At 38.1% G+C, this 23757-nt stretch overlaps 1 protein-coding gene across 1 annotated transcript in view; it reads right to left on the bottom strand.

The window, feature by feature from the left end:
* Window positions 1–23757, bottom strand: part of LOC124723129 (E3 ubiquitin-protein ligase HUWE1) — a 360906-nt gene that overhangs the window by 167043 nt on the left and 170106 nt on the right. The window contains exons 25-32 of the mRNA XM_047248317.1: window positions 17250–17440; window positions 15083–15323; window positions 14172–14331; window positions 12540–12715; window positions 9797–9997; window positions 9548–9697; window positions 8943–9082; window positions 8514–8755 (exon numbers count right to left, since the gene is read on the bottom strand). Of these exons, the coding sequence (XP_047104273.1) occupies window positions 8514–8755; window positions 8943–9082; window positions 9548–9697; window positions 9797–9997; window positions 12540–12715; window positions 14172–14331; window positions 15083–15323; window positions 17250–17440 (1501 nt within the window). The remainder of the gene's footprint in view (window positions 1–8513; window positions 8756–8942; window positions 9083–9547; window positions 9698–9796; window positions 9998–12539; window positions 12716–14171; window positions 14332–15082; window positions 15324–17249; window positions 17441–23757) is intronic.

Here is a 23757-nt window from a genome sequence, read left to right as displayed (position 1 = left end):
TATTTAGCTGGGTTTGCTGTGTCTGCTGTGTCTGCTTGATCTTTAGGTTTCAGATAAGTTATTCCTTGTGTAAGTGTATCAGGGAATGTGTATGGGTCTGTCTGTTAAATAATTTAGTTAGATGTGAATGTGTTGAGGTGAACTACTTTAGCCAGAAATTTGCTATTTTATCTTTTCCAGAGGCTTTCCAATTGTGAGTAGAATTAATTGCTTGGGTGACTTCATGTTGCAAAATTATCACTACAGGCATTTGTGGTATCATCTTGTACGTATCTGTTTCTGCTTGTATCTGTTTCTGCTTGTATCCACCGTGCATGCCTGTTATGTTGTACCGGGTTTGACCATATGTTGCTCCAGAAGTGTTCCATCCCTGTTATGTTTGGTGGATTGTTTATTTTAATGTGTGTGTTATCTATTGTCTGGTAAAATTTCTTTTGGTTTGTGTTGAATGTTTGGTTTTGTTTCCTTCTATTTTCACTTTTTTTGTATCATCTAAGTCGTTTGGCCAATGCTTGTAATTTCTGCTTCTCTTCATCTAATTGCTCTATTGCTTCTTCTTGTGAGATTTTACCTAACCTTTTTTTGTTTTTTGTCTGATATTTCATTTCTTATAAATTGTGTTAGCTGTCCGATGTCTTTTCTCAGCTTTTCTATTCTGAACTGTAGCCTGTGTTGCCATGCTGGTTTTGTGGGTTTCTTCTGTGTGTTGGTTGGTTCTGATCTCTGCCTACTGTGTATATTTAGTGTAGTGAGTGCTCCTATATAAACCAGTAGTTATAACTCTTCCATAGTTGTATTTTCATTTATTTTGTTGTGTATGATTGTGTTGATAGTTGTTATTGTTGTTTCGACTTGTGGGTTATTTGGTGGTCTATGCAAGAATGGTCTAATGTCTGTATTTGTGTCTTTGTATTCCATATATGTCAACTGAAATTTTTCTTCTGTATCTAACATGCGTGTCACTTCACGTTCTATTTGTGCTTGTTCTGGTGGCTGTCTTAAGATTTCATTTTCCTCTGATTGTTTAATTGATGCGTTTTGTTCTTTGTTTGTTTTCTCTGGGATGTTTGAGTCCATTACTGTATTTTCTTCTTCTTCTAATTGCACATTATTTTGTTTCAGTATTTGTTGTACTTGTTGCTTGATGTTTTCTAATTCTGACTGGGGTATCCTGTTATTTTTGATTATTACACGAATCTGATCAGCTAGTTGTCATTCTGTTAAAAATTTTAATTCCGGGTATCTGGTAATAAATGTTGTGTATACTTGTGATCTGTATCCAGTTGTGTTGGTTTCTAGGTTTGTTGCTTGGTAATAACAGAACATGAGGTGTCGATCAACTTCATCTGACCATCTCATCCTCTGTCTTTGTTTTCCTTCTAGAGTGGTTGCAGGAAGCATATCCTGCAAAACACCTCTATTTGAATTTAAATCATTTTCCAGTTGGCTAGCAGTGTCGTTACCATTGTGGGCAGGCATAGGGTTCAAGTGTCGTCCTCGACCATGACGGCGCTTGTCCGAGGCTTCTTTAGTTCTGTCCTGAACCAAGTAATCACACTAATAGGGGGTTAGCCCTATTAGTGGTTTGTTTTTTTCGTAGCCTTTTACGACTGGCAGAACATACCGGAGGCCTATTCTTTTCCCGGGCCTCCACGGTATTATTATTATTATTATTATTATTATTATTATTGTTGTTGTTGTTGTTGTTAATTGTGATACCATAGACAACACAGTTTGTAAGAAAGAAGGTAGAAAACAAAACAGTCTGGAAATCTATGAAAACCGTTTCTTTTTATTTTATTTCTCATTATATTACCAAAATGTAGACAATATACGGCACACGTATTGAGTAAGTAGAGTGAAAGCCCGCTTTCACACTTTTAAAGGGATGTAAAAAAAGCGTAAAGTGCAAGAAAATGTAAAGCGAGGGAAATAATGTTTTAAGCTGTAAAAGTTACATATAGGAACCCCCTTGCACTTTATATATATATATCTAAAAAGAAAGATGATGAAACTTACCAAACAAAAGCGCTGGCAGGTCGATAGACACACAAACAAACACAAACATACACACAAAATTCTAGCTTTCGCAACCAATGGTTGCCTCGTCAGGAAAGAGGGAAGGAGAAGGAAAGACAAAAGGATATGGGTTTTAAGGGAGAGGGTAAGGAGTCATTCCAATCCTGGGAGCGGAAAGACTTACCTTAGGGGGAAAAAAGGACAGGTATACACTCGCACACACACACATATCCATCCACACATACACAGACACAAGCAGACATTTGCCTTTACAAATGTCTGCTTGTGTCTGTGTATGTGTGGATGGATATGTGTGTGTGTGCGAGTGTATACCTGTCCTTTTTCCCCCCTAAGGTAAGTCTTTCCGCTCCCGGGATTGGAATGACTCCTTACCCTCTCCCTTAAAACCCATATCCTTTTGTCTTTCCTTCTCCTTCCCTCTTTCCTGACGAGGCAACCATTGGTTGCGAAAGCTAGAATTTTGTGTGTATGTTTGTGTTTGTTTGTGTGTCTATCGACCTGCCAGCGCTTTTGTTTGGTAAGTTTCATCATCTTTCTTTTTAGATATATTTTTCCCACGTGGAATGTTTCCCTCTATTATATATATATATATATATATATATATATATATATATATATATATATACACACACACATAACAAGCATCAAAACACTTGTCAAGGACTTGTTTACTATCTACAGGGCAATTACAAATGATTGAAGCGATTTCATAAATTTACTGTAGCTCCATTCATTGACATATGGTCACGACACACTACAGATATGTAGAAAAACTCAAAGTTTTGTTCGGCTGAAGCCGCACTTCAGGTTTCTGCCACCAGAGCACTCGAGAGCGCAGTGAGACAAAATGGCGACAGGAGCCGAGAAAGCGTATGTCGTGCTCAAAATGCACTCACATCAGTCAGTCATAACAGTGCAACGACACTTCAGGACGAAGTTCAACAAAGATCCACCAACTGCCAACTCCATTCGGCGATGGTATGCGCAGTTTAAAGCTTCTGGATGCCTCTGTAAGGGGAAATCAATGGGTCGGCCTGCAGTGAGTGAAGAAACGGTTGAACGCATGCGGGCAAGTTTCACACATAGCCCGCGGAAGTCAACGAATAAAGCAAGCGGGGAGCTAAACATACCACAGCCTACGGTTTGGAAAATCTTATGTAAAAGGCTAAAGCAGAAGCCTTACCATTTATAATTGCTACAAGCCCTGACACCCGATGACAAAGTCAAACACTTAATTTTTGGCGCGGTTGCAACAGCTCATGGAAGAGGATGCGTTCAGTGCGAAACTTGTTTTCAGTGATGAAGCAACATTTGGAAACACAAACACGTGAAAACTGTCACTCACATTCTTTGTTTGGGTGACATCACAAAAAATACATATGCAAATACTGCACTAGACAACGAGAATAAATTCTCGAAACACATTTTGCTCAGCATAAATAAAATACATAACTGGTGCTGTGTTTAAACTGAAAACATTTGAGCAACATAAAGTGAATGAGAGTGTCAACTAGTGCTCCAAGTGTCCATACGCTGAGATGCGCTAAATATGGTTTGACAAAGTGTCACGATGATCACAACAATCATGAAACTGCGTTTGGGCAGTAGAGACAGTTCGGAGATGATGTGATTGGTCATATCTTCATTCAAATGAACCTAGTTACTCCCATCAGCCACCATGCTGAGCAAAGCTTGGCAGCAGTGGGAGATACGGCACGAATTGTTCCAACTCTTATACATTTACCAGTTCAAATCTGCTGATTAGAGTGCTCTGGTGTCAAGAAACTTAACCACATAATATTTGTAAACACTACTGGATGGCCAGCATATTGCCAGTGTCATTTTTTCTCTACAAACATTTTTTTGTAATACGTAAATCACCGGAAAATTATAAATGTGTTGATGTAAAATCAGGTGAAAATTAACATTGTGGGCACAGCAAATATGATGGGATCAATAAAAAATGTCATAAGCAGCGGGAAAACGTTAATTATGGAAACATAAAAGCCATGTTATACTGTATACTGTTAACTTTTTAGGCAGATACTTTATGCCAGTACTACAGCCAATTTTGGTTAGTCTGATTATGTTAAAAATATATTATTGTCAAGGAGCCTCTCTTTAAAAAAAAAAGGGTGGGGGTGCGGTGGGGGGATGTGTGTCATACTCTGGTAAATATGGTAAAATGTGATGGCAGCACATGGTGATGTATGCCTTATGTAGGTCCAAAGAGACTGCAGTGAGGTGTTGATGTTTAAAAAAGGCTGCCAGATTGCTGTTTCTAACTTAATGAGATGGTTAGTTGTAGATAGTCCCTCCTGAATACCACTCTGATGCAAAGCCCCATTATTCCAGAACCCAACATAACTGGTGGGCTACTGTTATTATCACACACTGTGCAGAGCACGCTGGCAAGGCTAACTGGTCAGCAGCATAGTTACAATATGGTGGTTTAAAGGAAATAATAATATACTAATGTCATAGCGTGCATGACTAACGTAATTATAAGAGTAGGATGGAAGCTAAGCAAAATTACAATTCTACTGTTTTAACACTCGCAGCCACCTAGGCTTGGGTATGGGTCTGAGAAATATTAGCAATGAGCATATATTGGTGAACCAGTGACAATACTGTACAATCAATGGTGAACAGATTGCACAATATGCCAACATAACCACAGCTTATCATTTATAAAACAAAAAATTTATGAAGTGTAATAGTTATAAAAGTAATCATAATTGTGTAGCCAATGGTGAGTATGCATAATGTGCTACCTAAACACCCACTGTCAGTTATAAACAGAAGAACAGAGTCAAGTCAAGTGTAATAATTGTTAAGACATAACATATAAATATATAATTATAAGACGTAACATATACATATATACCTACATGTTATTAATATTTTTAAATATAGAAGAAACATAATATGACGACGGATAAACACAAATAAGGGAATTTAAAGAAAAATTTATACGTTTTCTTAAAATAAGGGTGTTTGAAGAAAAGAAATTCATAACTTTTCTTTAAATGCTCCTACTTGTGTCTATCCAGTCATCATAGCATGTTTCTCACATACTTTTTTTAAAAGTAACATACAGGCATATATGTATGTGTTATGTCATATAATTATTACACTTGACTAACTCCATTCTTCTGTTTATAACTGACAATGAATATTAAGGTAGCATATTATGCATACTCACCTTTGGCTATGCAATTATGATTACTTTTATAACTATTACACTTGATGATATTTTTGTTTCATAAATGATAATCTGTATTTCTGTTAGCATATTCTACAATCTGTTCATCACTGACTATACAGTATTGTCATTGGTTCATCAAAATACGCTCACTGCAAATATTTCTCAGACCCGTGCCCAAGCCTAGGTGACTGCGAGTGTTACCACAACAGTAGAACTGTTGTTCTGCTTTGCTACCATCCTGCTCTTATAATTATATTAGTGAAGCACACTAAGGCATTAGTGTATTATTAGTTCCTTTTGAGCACCATATTATACCGTAAATTCAGTGTCACAAGCAAATGTTTTTATTCTTGTCATGACAAGTAACTTTTAACTATGTACCACCCCACCTTCTATCTCTTCCCCCTTTCTTTCCCTAACCCTGTAGGATTCCTTCCCCTTCCCACCCCCATACCCTTATTAGCTCCTTCCCCTTCCCCCCCCCCCCCCCCCTTCCCCACCCTATCCTCCCAACCCCTCCCCCAGGTTTTTGGATTTAGTGTTCTATGGGGTATACAATATTTTTTTTGTATGACTAGGCTTTGATGGATTAGTTAATTGTATAAGGGGAAAAAAAAGAGGGGTGGGGGTGGGGAGGGGAGTCATGTACAGTGGGCAACTTCATCAGCCATTGTGTATTGAGCGCTTGTAAGACATAATGACAATCTAGGAGGAGAGCAAACACACGTTAAGATTACATTTTTCCATACATGTAATTTATATTGGTGAAATGCACCATATCGTCGTATATGAATAAGATGTAAGAATTTATATTTGTGATTCCTATACTGTTTAATGTGTGTTTTAAATTTTGTGAAACACATTTCATGAGATTAATTTCAAAATATTCCAACATATCGCCAGTTAATATGATTGCATCACCTGATGCGTACATAACAAGTCGAAAAGGCTCTGTGGTGCCTCAGTTCGGATGATGTAAGGCCGTCAACTTGGCATGTATTTTTAACTTAACTGGTGCCGGGTACGTTGTACTTTTCCTTTTTATTGATTTGGCAATATATCTGGGAGCATTCTGTTCTATAAATGACAAACCAAGTGGAATATTTTAATGTAACTACACTTTGTTCTCAAAATTTCAGTGACAAATGTATGTGAACAGATACGCAAAGGAATGTGAACTTATTTGTAAAAACTTTGGGTCTCCCAAAAAATGGTTATATCTTATGCAGATTACCAATTACCTATTTCCTTTTCATACAGTGCAATGTCAATATGAAGATGACCGCACAATTTAGTCAAAACTAGTAATTGGAGTAAAGGTCCTAAAATCAAGCAATCTCTGCTGTCACAGAAAATATATATAAACAGAGATCACCCCAACAACATGTTTAAGTTAGATAGTAAGATGCCTTTAACTTCTTGTTTATGCCTTTGAAAAGCAGCAAGATAAGAACAGGGCATTAATGTGCTTGCAAAGTGGGTCGCAAGGTGTTCACCAAGAACTGTTGCCACAGTACATATACCACCCTGAAGGAAGAAACCCAGAACAGTTGTTTCTCTCTGGCAGCCCAAAAGACTACTGAGCTTGACCCACATCTGGGATGAAGAAACATACATTCCCAGCCACAATGTCATCAATGAAGTCTGGCAGAGAAGGGAACGAAGATGACAGAAGATGTATCCACCCATCAGTTGGCTCTTCGAAGGGGCCAGTGTGGTAATTTGTCCCTCTGGTGGAGCCAATTAAGTGACATGGTCATCAAAAATTGTTCAAATGGCTCTGAGTACTATTGGGCTTAACATCTGAGGTCATCAGTCCCCTAGAACTTAGAACTACTTAAACCTAACTAGCCTAAGGACATCACACACACCCATGCCCAAGGAAGGATTCGAACCTGCGACTGTAGCAGTCATGCTGTTTTGGACTGAGCGCCTAGAACTGCACGGCCACACGGTCATCAGAAAGTGGTAATAAATATGAGGGTAATCCCAAAAGTAAGGTCTCCATAGCACTGGAGCTGCAAGGTAACTGTTGACCACACTGTTTCTGTCCTCCCCCCCCCCCCCCCAAACAAAAAACAAAACAAAAAACAAAAAAAGTGTGAACCGGTGCACAGCCCCCTCCATCTGCTCTCTCTGGGAGCCAGTATAATTTCTGGAGAATGCACAATAACCTTGAAGAGTTTGGGAATGGCTATGAGTGAAGTTTGTTTCTTGGAGAGCATCACTGAACACAGAATATGCACAGGAAATTAGTAGTTGTAGTTCCAGCAGGTGATAGTGATATTCACTCTAGTTCCATTGGATTCTCACATTGATGATGTCCTGGTGAGATACAAAGAGGCTAGTATACGTCACATTCCAGGACAGTAGAGAGAAAGACCCTCTGTTTGGGTGCAAACCAAGAATTGAGGGGTGTAATTGTCTGCAAAATGCTTGGTTTTATTTTTCCTTCCAGGCCCATGTAGCCAATGACGAAGTTACTAGGATCATAATGAGAGGTACTAAATTGCAGTCTGCCAGAGACACTGCTGGGACCTGCCACCCACTGGCTGATAACTTTGGCCATTTCATGATGCCAAATATCCATCACAATGCTGACTACTCTGAATGAGGGCTCGCCCCATGGGCACCACTCAGCCACAGCTATGGTCACCTCGTGTAATGGCCAGTGCCCCAAATCCCAGTGCTCTTAAATGGACAAGCACCTGCTCAGCACAAATGGAGATACGATATCTTGTGCATCAACAATACAATCCCTGCATGGTCAGAGGACTAACACTGTACAGGTACCTGACAGCTGCCCAAATGGACTAGTTACCTAGTAATTGGCAACCCTCCCACTATCGACTGCATGATCTGAAAAAAATTTGAAGTAGTGGAGGTAAAACCTAGATGCAGGAAATGAACATAAATTAACTGAAATTAAGTGGTATGAAGTGTGGGAATGAAATGGGAGAAGCCAGGATCAATGCCTGACGAGCAGGGAATACATCCTACAAAATTAGTCAGAAAAAAGATATAATCGGAGTAAAATGGCAGTACAGAAATGTAAGGAGGACTGCAAGGTTTGGGGACCCATGCTCACAACACACATGCTTGCGTAATAGTTCTGAGCCCACAGTGGGGTGGCCTATAGTTCAGAAAATTGGAAAGTGCATTGCAGTATGTTTAGATTGCAAAATCTATATACTATCCCATCCAAAATTCATTCTGGCTCTTGAAATGACAACTTCAAGTATAAAAAGGAGATTTGCAAAATTACCTCTGTTGTTAGTTGCTTGCTCATCTGTAATTGCTATACTCCGTGTATTTCTTCCACTCTTACTAGAACCTGTTGAAACAGGCATGTTAATAATTCTTGTCACCACCTCAAGAGTTCTTAACACAGAATTCATCGTGTTTGGCAGAGAGGTGCTGCACAGGTCTAGTGAGTGAGTAATTTTAGCCAGGTCGGTCACCAATCCTTTCCGTATCATTATTTTGACAATATGGTTCATACTGCTGCTGTAAAGAAGGAATGTATACAGACCACAGCTTACTGCTAATTTATAAAACTAAATGAATGTAAATTTTGTGTCTAAATAAGGGTTGACTCTGAAAGTATTCCAGGAATGACTGACACACACACACACACACACACACACACACACACACACACACACACACACACACAGTGTCTGCTTAACATTACCTATAATGAAGCCTTGGAACTTCAACAGGGCCTGGAGAATTATATATAATAGAAGACACAAGTGCACTCAGCTGCTGAATTCGTGTATGCTTTTCTGAGCACTCGTACCAATTGACACATCGAACCAATGCAGATTTCACCTGTAACAATTAGTTCATATTTGACAAACTCTAGGAAATTTCAGCATTGCTCAAACAGTAATTTATTTGTGTGCAAAACATTAAGCTTAGATACAAAGTACAACAAATAAGGTTTATTAACTTTGCAGAAATCAATGATATTGTTATTAAATCAGTTGTTATATTTGAAGTTACATTAGAATTGACACCTATGAATTTCATTTGACTAGTGCAGCTCCATAATATTCTACCCCTTCATAACTTAGTGATAAATTAACACCATTCTTACAATTACCTCCAAACTAAAATTTTTATAATACTTTTCTTTTTCTTTAAGAGAAATAAAATCCCGATTCACACAATTAAAATTGATTCATTATGTTCTCACATAGGCAGTGGACATCTTTATTTTATTTTTAATTCAAGCAAGCACAATTTTTTGCATTTTTCCTTGGTTTCATTATTAATTTTGTAAAGTTACTATACCTCCGAGATCACTGTTCCTTGAACATCTGATGCATGACTGCATGAAGCAAGTGCAACAATAAGTACTCGTGCCATTGTTGAACACTCTTTGTCAGCTGGTTCCTTGCTCATAAGGAAGTTATCTAGCATGAAAGCCAGTGCTGAACACTCCTGTTAAAATAAAAAATTGTTTACTAGTCAGAATACTTGTTTTACAATCTTGTCCAAATTTAGTAATTCATAAATTTTACTAGCAAGGAATGACCTTACCTCTTTAACCAATTCTGTCTGTCCAGCAGTGTAAACGTGATCACTTATAACTTTTGCAAATGCCGAATAAGACTTCGCTATATCTGCTAAAATTTTAAGAATTGCTGACTTAGTTAGGAGTGGGCGTCTCCATGCCTGGGATGAACTGCCTTCTGTGGTCTTCAGAGAAGTTTTTGTGTTTGAACTTTCTTTACTTTTTATCTAAATCATAAAACAAAGTACATGCATTATATCTTATAATTTTGTTACTCAATTTGAACTTACACAGTTTATAGTCAAACCTAAAAAGCTTAAAGGCAGTGTGAACGGTGTATATTAGTACACTCTGTATAAAAAATAAAACCCAGAATTATAATGTAATAATATCATTTTCAGCTTAGATTATTTATTTAAATTTTTACTTGTCATTATGCTGGTCAAACCAATACCTGGCAGCTGCTTGTATTGCACATTAAAAATTGCCATGCAGCATTCAAATTATTCAGAAGTACTTTGATTATGACAAAGCCAAATGCCAAATGCTTCTTCAACCAACATAATGACCTGCAATGCATTTAAAAATAAACAATAACTATCTGAAGCCAAATCCAGCAACACATCTGTACAAAAAATGTTTCCATGCTGAAGTTAAGTTCTTTGTAGAAACTGGGCATTATTTCTTCCTTTAAGACACTGTGTGCGTGTGCGCGCGCACGTGCGTGCGTGCGTGCGTGCGTGCACGCACGCGCACGCACGCACACCCAATGTTTGTCTATAATCTAAAGACAACAAAGTAGACTGAAAAATCAAGATTTCTGTCTGCCAGTTTGTACATTGTGAACATAAGTAATTACAATGCCATGGAGATGGCTATAAATAAAACTGAGATTGCATGAATATGGAACACACAGCACTATGAGAGTAAGTCAATTATTATCTGCAAAGTAGTTACAAAATTTTATTGTAATCAAATAGGAAACTCACAAGAAAATCATTTTTTGACATGGTCTCCTTGCATTTCAATGCACTACATCAATTGCCGTACAAGCTTCCTGATGCCCTCATAAAACAATGTTCTCTGTTGAGCTGTGAGCCAGGAATGAACTGCTCTTTTCACTGCTTCGTCCTAGGCAAATCGACAGCCGCTTGATGCCTGTTAGAGTGGGCCAAACAAATGATAGCCAGAAGGGCCAAGATTGGGACTATATGGAGGATGATCCAGCACTTCAAATTTGAGTTTTTGGAGTGTTTTAGCCATGTGGGCAGCAGTATGCGGATGGGCATCGTCATGCAACAACACCTTTTGACAGCAATCCTCAGCATTTGTTTCGAATTGCAGGTTTTGGCCTGGCAGCAAGTATCTCACTTTAATGTACACTGTTTATTGATGTGCCCCTTTCCCCATGAAGTTCCAGTACTGGACCTTGTGCATCCCAAAAAACTGTAAGCATTGGTTTTCCTGCGGATGGTTGGGTCTTTAACTTTTTCTTGCACAGTGAATTTGAATGTTTCTATTCCATACTCTGCCATTTCCTCTCCGGTTCATAATGATGGATCCATGTTTCGTTACCAGTACTGATCCTGTCTAAGAAGTTGTCCCCTTCATTACCATAGTGATCCAGACATTTCTGCAGATGTCCAAGTGCGTTTTTCTATGCAAATGTGAGAGTTGTTTTGGGACCTATCTTGCACAAGCTTTATGAAACCCAAGTCTGTTGTGGATGATTTCGTATGCAGAAACATGTCTATATGTAGACAATGTGCCACTTCATCAATAGTCAATCATCTGTCTACGAGAATTATTTCATTTCATGTGATTGCTCAATGGTTTCTTCATTTGTGGTGGTAAATAGTCATCCATCTCCTTCATTGTGGGTAACACTTGTGCGACCATTTCAGAATTTTTCAATCCATTCATAGACACTCCATTGTGGCAAAACACTGTTCCCGTAGTGCACCGAAAACCTTTGATGAATTTCAGCCCCTGATATGCCTTCCAACCATAAAAAAATGGATCACTGAACGTTGCTTTTCTTTGGTGCAAGTAGACAGCAGTGCAGCCATGATTCACAGCATGGCAGTGATAATGAAACTAACCTAGCAGCTTGAAAATTGCAACGATACCACAACAAATAAACAAAGCATGCGTCATCAATGTAAAATGACAGTCTACCAAAATAACCAAAAATATAACTAAATTGCAGATAATAATTGACTTACCCTCTTAGTTTAGTGGCATACATAATGTATCTTAAAACTATGGATTAGAATAACGTTAAAATTTTCTTTTTCTTTTTAACCTACACAATGGATACAGCACATTCTGTAAGGTGGGGGAGGTATACCTGAGATGCTCCAAGCATGGTTGCAGTAATGATTACACAGGAAGCAAGGTATGTGCTGGAAACAGTTATGAGTTAGTTCTACCACTGCTGAATGCTGCTTTCTGGGGGGGGGGGGGGGAAGGGGGGGGGGGGAATGGAGCAGAGAGAGGAGGGAGAGAGGTGGGGCAGCACCCCAGTCTCCCAGACATTTTTGCATTTGTACGGTATGGAGCATCTGACAATCTTGGGTTGTGCTGTACAAATGTGTATGTCATATAGGATTAGTTTGATCCTTGTTTCCTTAATGTTTACTTGTATAAAAAAACTATAAGCTGAGTTAAAGAATTACATATTTATAAGTAATGTAGATTAGTCAGACCTACAAAGAGAGCCTTTTAAATTTACATATTGAAAAAAAAGTATGTATAATATGTATTTACCTTCTCTTGAACTTTGCTGCCAACTGATTTCACTTCTACATCTTGAGTATTGTGAGGCTCAATAAGTGCATTCAAAAGATCAATGACAACTTTAACTGAGTCATCATCCCTTGCTTCAGCAGTTGTATTTTTGGATGGGAGGCACTTGACAAGCAACCGCTGGCCTTCATCATCATCTAGGAAAGAACCATATAAGAAGTACATGCAAATTTTGAGTCCTGAGGAATTTTAATACAAAAGCTAAAAATACCTCCCAGCTAACAAAAATACCATTAACATAATTCAAAACTTTACACTTTTCCAATACAAACACCTATTGTGAAGCAAGAAAGAAATAAAAGTAATTGTAAAACCTCTCTTAATATGGACAAACTGCGATTCCACAATTATGAATAGTGACAAACAACATTTAAACATGTTGAATCAAATATTATATCTCTACTTCTACTGCTTTTTGTATGTTATAAAATCTAGGTGATTTCAGGAAATGCCACATATGTAGTGGCAATTGAAAACTGGTCTGTTGGCGGGAGGGGGGGGGGGGGGGGGTGAGGGTGAGTGAGAGAGAGAGAGAGAGAGAGAGAGAGAGAGAGAGAGAGAGAGAGAAGAGCAAGCTCATTATGCCGCAAGCCCAAACTATTTTCTAAGTTCGGGTCCCATAACGTAGACAGATTTGGCATTTTTTGAAATCCAGTTTCCTTCTATTGCAGTTTTGACCATAGTACTTGTTGGTTTCATTGCTAATATATTCAAATAGATCTTTCTCAAAATATAATTCTAGATACACTCTGTGTATCTTTGGGAAATACATTTGGACTCGGGGATCCTTCAATTTATTATTGGTCCTCGGTAAATCAAAGTCTGACCACTGTGCACTGTCTTCTTCATCTGATTCAGCTGAATCAGTTGGCAACCGTAGCATTCACCAAATTGTTCTTGGATGTATTTCACTATCTTCCAACGATTCTACTTCACTTTCATTTCTTTTTGCCATCCAATGTCTTCTTCCCAATCGGCCAAGTCGTCCGGAACATCAGACAAGAAGTCCGCACATTCATCATAAATAATCCTATCGAGCTTTCATCTGCCATAATGAAAGGGCACAAGTACTTATAAAAACAAAAAACTTGTTGACATGAGTAACTTATTGTTACCTAAACAAAACATCAACAGAATGCAAAAGATACTAAATTGCTATCATCGGCCACTGCATGATACTATGTTCACATCACCACTGTGGTGTCGCCGGCCGTTGGCCGCTATTTCACGCACAACACCACTGTGGTGTCAATGGACAGCATAGTGTTAATTGACTTTATTGTGGATTTTTGGTGGAACATTGCAGTAGTAACATAATGAAATAATCATTTGCCTCCTTTCACAAATTTTTACCACATATGACCCAAATTTGGATTCCAGGCACATTTGCCAGCATTACACTGTTTCAAAGCTGTTATCACCACACTATGATGTACTACCATTCATATAATCCACAACCAGGAGTGAGGAATTTAGGCACTAGTTAAAAGAGGTTATAATGGTAAGCAACACAGTAATTGAGTAACAATTCTAAATACTACATGGGGATCACACAGGCCAACTCTTGTAAGAAGTGTAACATTTAATACTTACTTCGCTTTGAGAGGTGATTTATGTCAATCCTTAGAACATCAGATGCAATTTCTGCGTACATGTCTGGTGCACGGCAAACACATGAAGATGTCTGCAGCATGAAAAACAATATCTCCTTGTATGGAGTAGGGTCATTCAGTTGTGCCTGTGTACGTATTACCTAGAATATATTTCAAAATCATTAAACAGTACTAATTCACTGTAATCAAACAAAGAAACAGTTAAAGTAAACCAACAAAGAAAGTATGTGAAATGCTAAATAAATATTTCACCACATTCTCCACCTGAGTCTGTCAGAGCGATTACAAAATAGCACTCATTTATACCACCAGATTAGATACAAATTACTCAGTGTGGCATTACATAATTAAACCCATTTCTTCAATTAGGCCTGCTCAAAAAATTATACAATAACTCTACTTGCACTGCAACAACTAGTTAACCACCTTTTGAGAGCAGTGTGATAATGATCTGCCAATACTGTCTTCCGTATACTACTTTCTTTCACTTTATTTCATATTCTTCCTTGTGGACCCCATGAATACTTGTTTCTTCAAAAAGAGTAGTTAGTTTATTACCTTATAAAAAATTACTAGACAACTCCATCAATGTCTCACATTTTACTAACATACTTTCATTCATTTTATTTTCAGTCGTACAATTAATTAGATAGTGTCCATGTTGCAGGTGATGTTTCAACCTATGGAATTTGAAGTTGATAACAGAGTAATGGCCTAAGCTGCACAGCTATGTCTGATACATATGGAATTATTCTACAGAATTAGACTCCTAATAATAGGGTACATTATACTTTGATTTCATACTTCAATAATACACATGCTGATCCAACACAGGTTTGTTTAGATTACAACTGGTATAAATTATATCCTCTCACTGATAATTTATTGTACCTTCTCCATTGTGTGCCTGAGAACAGCATATTCTTCTAGGGCATGTCTTATAAGTATTGTAGCCATATTCAAGGAAGCAGCATTGAATGGACCAGTTGTCAGAGACAGCAAGGTCTGTATACCACCAGCTTCAATAAAAGCTTTCGCTAATTCATAATTTCTTGTGAGACGTATGCAGGCGAACATTGCTGAGTGAAGCGTATCTCTGTCGAGTGAGATCTTCATTAAGCCAACACATGCCCTGCAAGTTCAAAGTTTATTAGAATACTGGAAGTATAATCAACACATTTTGTGTACATGACAAATCTGAAGCAAATACTTTCACAACAAAACTGACAGGGAGGTTATATATATATATTAAAAACGTACCTTGTAAGTGTTTCCATAACTTAATATAAAAATATTTTTAGTGAAATTTAACATGGATGCAGTGAACAATATGGTTTATATAAATGTATGAACATTTTTTGTCTTTTTGGTCTTACTGTGCAACACAGGAAACACATCATGTATAAGTTCTATAGCAAATTGGTGATGAAGCCAAAGCTGAGAAGCTTTATCCTCTTAGTTTAATGAGACAGGTATGTCATTTGTCTAGTGAAGAATTCATTCAAACACTGTTTTTAACTGCCAAGTGAGAAGTTTTGGTATTACATGAAATCTATCAATAAGGCTCCAAAGATAAATAAAATCGAGAACTAGATGGTAGTCAAGTATCACTGTATGCTTAAGTGTTCACCTTCCCCAATTTTCCAGTTGCAACCTTTACATTTTACTCAGATGGGTGAAACTCATTGGTACGTCTCACTCAATCTTGACGATGATGATTTCTTAGATCAGTCAACATGTGCACATGCACATGCACGCACGGACGCTTCAATCTTATTTCTCTGAATTCACATCACCTACTGCAAAATTACAGCAGGATCATGTCTGTGGTAATTGTTTGTAATTTAAATAGACACAACACAGAAGGGTTCATAAGAAAGTGGTAATCAGAGAAATATCTCACCAGTTTTAATTATTAATTGCTGTAACAATTATATGGGCACCTGAGACTAGTACAGGACGGTCATAAGGTAACAGCTGCATTACAGACAACCATTTCATACAGAATGGCCACAAGGAGAGCAGGGTTGACTTGTTCAAGCCACAAACCACACTATGAGACACTGGAATGTCATCCTGTTAGTTGCACTGTGCTTTGATCTCAGTTATTGGACACTGATTGAGGAGTAAAGCTTATGACAGAAAACTGGATGAACAGCTTAATAGAACAAAACATTACAATCTGATGATTGTTAGTGCTGAAGATCCAAAACCACAGAAGCTATGGATGGAAAGTATTCCCAGTAACTGAAATGCCATGACTAAATGCACCTATGCATATGCTACCTTCCAACACAAACCCATGAACTCAAACTCCAAATGAAAAGTTTGGAAAACAGGAGAAAAGATACTGCTGAAGTAATACTGTGAGCACAGGTCAGGAGTGCGGATGGGCAACAAGGAGGAATCGACCTTTTTCATTACATGATGGATGGCAATGACACCCTGATCGGAGAGGTAAGATTGTATTTCAGCCTCAGTTAGACCGTCAAGCAGCCCGCTGTAAATTACACCAAGGGAAGAATTCAAAGTTTAATGTGTCTTGACATGAACAGGGTAGCCGTGGAGAAGTGAGGCAGCAAGTAGTAGTTGTGCTTCAGAATCACAAGCCGCCTCTAAAAGCAAAGTGCCATTCTGTAATCAAGAGCAGGATTTCACAGGGTCAGCAATGGAATCAACATCTTTCTGAATAATAAATGGATGGCCGGCCTTCAGGAGCATACAGCGAGGAAGAAGAAAAAAAGAGGAGCCTCAAACACCGAAGCGGAGGAACGAGAGGAGAAGGGAAACAAAGAAAGGAAAAGGGAGCGAAAAAGAAAGTTGAGACTGTTTGCAGGTCAGCAGCAGAATGCAGAACACTCCCAGTAATACCCCAGATGTGTTCCTCAAAGGGAGGGGAAGAAGAATAGCAATAGGATAGACATACAGCACACACGGGAGGAAGTGCTGCAAAGGCTGGGGGCCCATGGTAGCCAAGCACGAACCCGCCAAATAGCGGTGAGCCCCCTGGAGGGGGGCAGGAGCAATATTAATATATGAAAGAAGTATATCACTATACCTAATTATCTGACAGGATCGTGTTGTGTCATACTGTTGAAGATTCACTGGTTTCCTTCGCTCTGAGAAATCTAGACATTCAACATCCATATCTTCACCAGAATTTTCTTTGGTTGATGTTTTCACGTCATTTTTATCCCTGCACTTCAATGACAAAGTTACAGGTCTGCTATTCCCAGTTTCTTCATTTGTCTGTAACAGAAAAAAATGTGTGTGTAAAGCAGAAAAATCATTTTACCTTAGATGAATTACACATGTACGTATTTTGTCATCATCTTCAAACATCTAGCAATTGTGCAATCTAATATCAGTATCTAATCTCATTAAAACAAACCATGAATATGCATATATAAACTACTTCAGAACTTTGTGCTGTATCTGTAGCATCCAACAGTAGTTATGTGAAATACAGATTATTTGAAGATTTGATGTAAAAACCTGTGCAAAATGTATGACTGGGCATTATAGATGTCTGAATTTTCTGTACAGTAACATATAGAATAAAAAGGTGCAAGAATTCTTCCCAAAGAGTATGAAGAGGGAAGAAAAGCTCAAACAAATGTGTATGTGCAACAAGATATGGGAAAAACAATTGTTAAGTATTACAGTGAGACCTTTACACAGTTACAGAGTATGAGAAAGGAAGAGAGAGGAGAAGATACGGAGAACAGAAACCTGTGTAACAAAACATGTGATAGCATCTAGAGAACTTCTGGAGGTTAGGCAAAACGGGAAAAATTTTGCATGGTACAACAGTGACTGAAATCATTATTTTTATAACATACTAACTAGAGTAAACTTTGCAATGCTAATGTGTAGGGGAATTGAATCCATGTCCCAATCTCTTCCTCTCTCCTCTCTCTGTCCATCACCACCTCCCCCCACCCCTCTCCATCTCCTCTTTCCCCCTTTCTATATCCATTTTCTCTCCCCACCTTTCTGTCCATCTCCTCTTCCTGCTCTCTCTTATCTTGAGCCTTGTTTACTGTCTTTCCCAATTAATCCTTGATTGGGAACTGAAGTCACTGAATTTGAATGGGTAAATCTGTTGGGATCACTGGTATACAGGATATGAAAGACCCTTCCTGCTGCTAGATCTTTGAGGATAGTAGCTTCATTGACAGTATTTTGCATAGTTTCATTCTGTAAACAGGTAGGATTACAAAGTTTCCAATGATTCAGATTCCATAGTAGTATTCTAATCATAAGCTGCTAATCCATAAATACAACTTTCCCATTTTCTGTGAAAACACACTGCAAGGAAGAAGAAAAAACAGCACATAGTTGTGTATAAAAATTGTGCTTAAAATTATTCATAAGGACAAACAATGAATATGGAAGAAACAATTTGTCTAATGTTTAAATGCTTTGATATTTTAGTTAAACCTGACTGCATGAAAGAAAATGAAACTTCAGATTTTCACACGGCAGCACTTTCTCACACACTTTTTTTAACAGAAAACAAGTACATTGCTGTTTAAAAAAACAATTACTCTATATCCAGCTGAATATTTATTAGAGTATCATGTAAAAATGTGAATGTTATACATATATATGTATTTATATGTTACATACACTAATAATATGCATTGTCCATGTCTCCCCATGTTTATTGGAGTATTGTGTAAAAAATGAAGTAAATCTGTTGAGATTTTTGCTAACAACCTTTCCACTTTATATAGCACAGAGGGTGGTCAGAAACAGTCTGAAAGGCTTGTAAGGGTGTTGCAGGGTAGGTCGTGCTGAGCAACAATTGTTAAGATAAAAATTCAATACATTGTGTTGTTTCAGAGTTAATAAGCATCAAAGTTAGCCCATCAGGCTGTTACACATGCCACTTGCTCTGCCAGAGATGGGGTCACCAAACATGTTCTTTGTTTGACTTCCTAAAACCAAACAATAGAGTAATACAAAAATTGGACTTTTGAGAATAGTATGAATTGAAGTATGTGGTGCTACAGAAGAATGCTGAAGATAAGGTGGGGTAGATCACGTAACTAATGAGGAGGTATTGAATAGGATTGGGGAGAAGAGAAGTTTGTGGTACAACTTAACTAGAAGAAGGGATCGGTTGGTAGGACATGTTTTGAGGCATCAAGGGATCACAAATTTAGCATTTGAGGGCAGCGTGGAGGGTAAAAATCGTAGAGGGAGACCAAGAGATGAATACACTAAGCAGATTCAGAAGGATGTAGGTTGCAGTAAGTACTGGGAGATGAAGAAGCTTGCACAGGATAGAGTAGCATGGAGAGCTGCATCAAACCAGTCTCAGGACTGAAGACCACAACAACAACAACAACAACAACAACAACAAATGAATCCAACCTGAGTCAAAGGCTAAAAAGTCTTGTGCGCTGTCATCAACGCTATGAGAACTGATACTAACTGCGTATGGCAGGCCACCTGAATTTGTGTGTGCAATGGCCCGATTGGTTAACTTCAATGCTAATTAACTCAAACAGCACAACATATTGAATTTTTTTCTCAACAATTATTTTTCAGCACAACCTACCCTGCAACAACCTTATAAGCTTTTCAGAATGTTTCTGACCACTCCAATGGCTTCTATTTGATAATTTAGTCTGAACTCCACCACATGGTAGTAGCATTGTAACAGTGAATCAAGGTGAGGAAAACTGGAGTTTTATTTAACATTCAACAAGGTCAGCTGGTTACAGCATTATTACTTTCAGTAATTATATCAAATGCTTCCAATTTATGTTTAAAACCATAGTGCTTACTGTACTGTAACATGAGCACACACGAGTTAGGGTACGAGGAAGAAGGAAGATGTTCATTCTCTATATACATAAATAACCTGACAGAGTCAGTAGCACTCTGTGTCTATTTGCTGATGATGCTCTAGTACACGGAAAAGTACTGTTGAATGACAGCAGAAGGATACAGGATGACTGACTGGTGTAATGAATGGCAGCTCGCCCTAAATGTTGAAAAATGTAAGTTAATGCAGGTGAATAGAAAAAACAATGTACAAGAACAGCATTAGTGTTGTGCTGCTTGACACAGCAATATAAGTTAAATAGCAAAGCATAACATTGCAAAGTGATGTGAAATGGAACAAGTACATAAGGATGATAGTAGGTATGGCAAATAGTCAATTTTGGTTTACTGGGAAAATCTTAAGAAAGTGTATGTGATATTTTCTTTAGCTGCTTTTATGTCACCTCATTGTCTCTGTAGAGATGTTTGTTGGTGGCGTGGTTTTTAAGTAAGTACCATTTTGAAATTAAAAAAAGACGTGCTAAGATATCTCAATAATTTTATTTTTCCATGAAAGCCTGTACCTTAATCTACACACTGACACCATTACAGTCTGATTCTTCCTTGTTTACTTTATGTACCGAGTGTTTAAGATGCCTCCAATAATCGTGAGTCCCCCCGACTTAAGTATGGGCTGTTATATGATTTCTCACTGCTAAAGGCCTAAAAGCGATCGATATTCATCGCGAGATCTATGCAGTTTATGGAGAAAACATTATGAGTGATAGAATGGTAAGAAAGTGGGTGAGAGCATTTAAAGACGGCCGCACAAATGTGCATGATGAACAACGGTGTGGGCGTCCTTCGGTCGTTAATGAAAGTTTGGTGCAGGAAGTGGACAATAAGGTGAAAGAAAACAGACGCTTATGATTTCCTCCTTGCGGTATGACTTCCCTAATGTTTCTTGTAGTGTTTTGTATGGCATTGTGACTGAGCACTTGAATTACCAAAAATTGCGCGCACATTGGGTACCAAAAATGTAGACAGGTGTGCACAAAACCAAATGTTTAGACAGTGCATTGACTTTCCTTGAGCGGTACCACGATGACGCCGATGATTTCTTAAGCCAAATTGTTATGGGTGATGAAACATAGGTGCATATGTCACACCAGAATCAAAGCAACAGTCCATGGAAGTTAAGTAAGGAGACCATTTTGCTGCAAGACAATGCCTGTCGGCATGTGACAAATCAGACCAAAGATCTTATCACATATTTTCGATGGGAAACTCGAAATCATCCTCTGTACAGCCCCCACTTGCGCCCAGTGACTACCATCTGTTCCTGCACTTGAAGAAACACCTGGGCAGTCAGCGTCTTCAAGATGATGACGAAGTCAAAGCAGTGGTGACGCAGTGGTTAACAAGTCAGGCGGCAGACTTCTATGAGGAGGGTATCCAAAACCTGGTACAACGTTATGACAAGTGCCTCAATATTTACGGAAATTATGTAGAAAAGTAGATTAAGGTACAGGCTTTCATGTAAAAATAAAATTATTGAGATATCTTAGCACGTCTTTTTTAATTTCAAAATGGTACTTGCTTAAAAAACACGCCTCGTATATACAACTTGTAAATATGTAGACATGAATAATAAAAATGTACAATATTAATGTTTGTTTTATTTAAAAAGCTTTTAACAATTTTCACATAAAAAATACAGAAGCATTACTTTTCAGCCCTGTAGCCAGGCGATTAGCACAAGTTTTGGTGTTCTCGTAACGATAAGTCATTTTAGATAACAACAACATTTAGTTTAGTACTGATTACATGGTAAATAGGTGTATTAGTGTGCTTTTGAAGCATACCATTAAAAGTTTCATTTTTTCTTATGTAATCTAGCAGAAAATGCGAAAAAGATTGTACAGTCGGGTTATAGTCATTTTCTGTTTACGTTTCGGTGCAGCAAACCTATAGAATTTCATTTAATTGTTCTTTGCTCTCTCCAGCAATTGAACTGTAGCATACCTCCTCTTTATTTAACTCACATTTCCAGAAAGTAGCATAAAGTTTAAGTTGTTTTTCAGGAACTCTACACTTTTGTTTTTCTTTATCAGTTGTGTATAGGCCAGATTTGTGGAATCAATTTTTCGTGTGTATCTGTAACTTAACTGATTTATTCTTAATAAACTATTATGTTTATCATGTGTGAAAAGTGATTGACTTTCCATAGAATTGTTAGGTTGGGGTTTTGGTGTGACGGGTGCTGTAGTTTTTTCCATGTGGGTGACTGTAGTGGTGTGGGATTAGGGGAAATAGATGAGCCTCATCAGTGGTTTTGTAGCATATGTAGTAGAGACAGGACGATACTAGGACAGGAGGGGAAAATTGCTGCCTTTCAGGCTGAGTTAGACAAGGCCAAGGGAGACCTTGACAGTTTAAAGTGGGAGAAGGGTAAAGAGAGGGGGGAAGAGGCAACAGGAGGAACAGACCTAGAACTTTGTCTGACAGCTCTGTGGAGAATGTGGAAAATAGATTTGACCTGTTGCTTCAATTAAAAGCTGGTGAGCCTCAAGCAATTGCAGGTGTAGACAGGGCACAACGAACTTTCAGCAGCAAATTGAAAAGTAATAATGTAGGGAAATCAGTAGAGAGACAAAGTGGTGGTGTTAGGTAATTCCCATGGAAGAGGTGTTGTCCAACTTTTGCGGGATGAACTAGAATCAGAGGACCACGTCATCAACTTTTTTAACCCTAGTGCTGGTCTGGAGCAGGTGACAGAGGACTTAGGATCATCTTGCAAAGATTTCACAAAGGAGACACCATGGATATAGTGGGTAGGCCAGGTAATAGTACTGACAGAGATCCTGAGTACAGTATAGAGTGTGACCTGGCAAAGATTGCATCAGTATCAAAGCAAACTAGTGTTGTGCTTGTATATTTTCTTGGGTGCCATGACTGACCTCATTTGAACTTTTCTGTTAAGAGAGTTAATTTGGAGTTGGAATGGCCGCTTATGTCGGGTACAGGGTAACACACTGGTGTGGTTACTGTTGATTCTCTCAATAGGTTGGATTATGCTAGGTATGGCCTTCACCTCAACAAGAAAGGGAAGGATAAACTGGCTGGGAAAATAGCAGGAAAGTTAAAGGGGGGAGGCACTGTCATGAGTGATAAAATACCAGTGGTTATAGGGTTCAGAAAAGACCCTTTTTAGGGTAGGGAGGACAGAAAGAAACAAAGTTTTAAAAGAGGTTAGGATTGAGACAAACCTTCAGTTTGAGAAAGAAACCAAGAAAACAATTCTACCTTATTACATCAGCATAACCAGCTGTTCGTTAAGAATTTTCAACAGTCTGCAGAAATTTCAATCTACCCAATTTAAACTCAATGTGAAATGTCAGCTGTCTTTATTGCACCAAAATATTTGAGGAATGAGAAATAAAATTAATGAATTAATTATCTGCATAGATGAATTAGAGTTCTCCAACCCAGTTGACATAATCTGCCTCTCTGAACGTCATGTGATGACTGGTATAGAACTTCTAAGTGTTACAGGATTTAGGTTAGCACCTAATTTTTGTACAGCAGAAATGGAGAAAGGAAGAGTTGCTACATTCATCAGGAGCTGTCATAAATTTAAGAACACAGACATTCATAAATTTTGTGTAGGACAGTATATGGAAGCATGTGCAACGGAAGTAGAATTTCACAAAAAATCCTTCATAATATTAAATGTATATTGTGCACCTGCAGGTAACTTTAATTTGTTCATATGCCACCATGAAGCT

Source organism: Schistocerca piceifrons, chromosome X, assembly GCF_021461385.2.
Source record: "Schistocerca piceifrons isolate TAMUIC-IGC-003096 chromosome X, iqSchPice1.1, whole genome shotgun sequence".
NCBI classification, from domain to species: Eukaryota; Metazoa; Arthropoda; class Insecta; order Orthoptera; family Acrididae; genus Schistocerca; species Schistocerca piceifrons.
The sequence above is the reverse complement of the archived record's forward strand: the minus strand, read 5'-3'. Positions and strand labels throughout refer to the sequence as shown.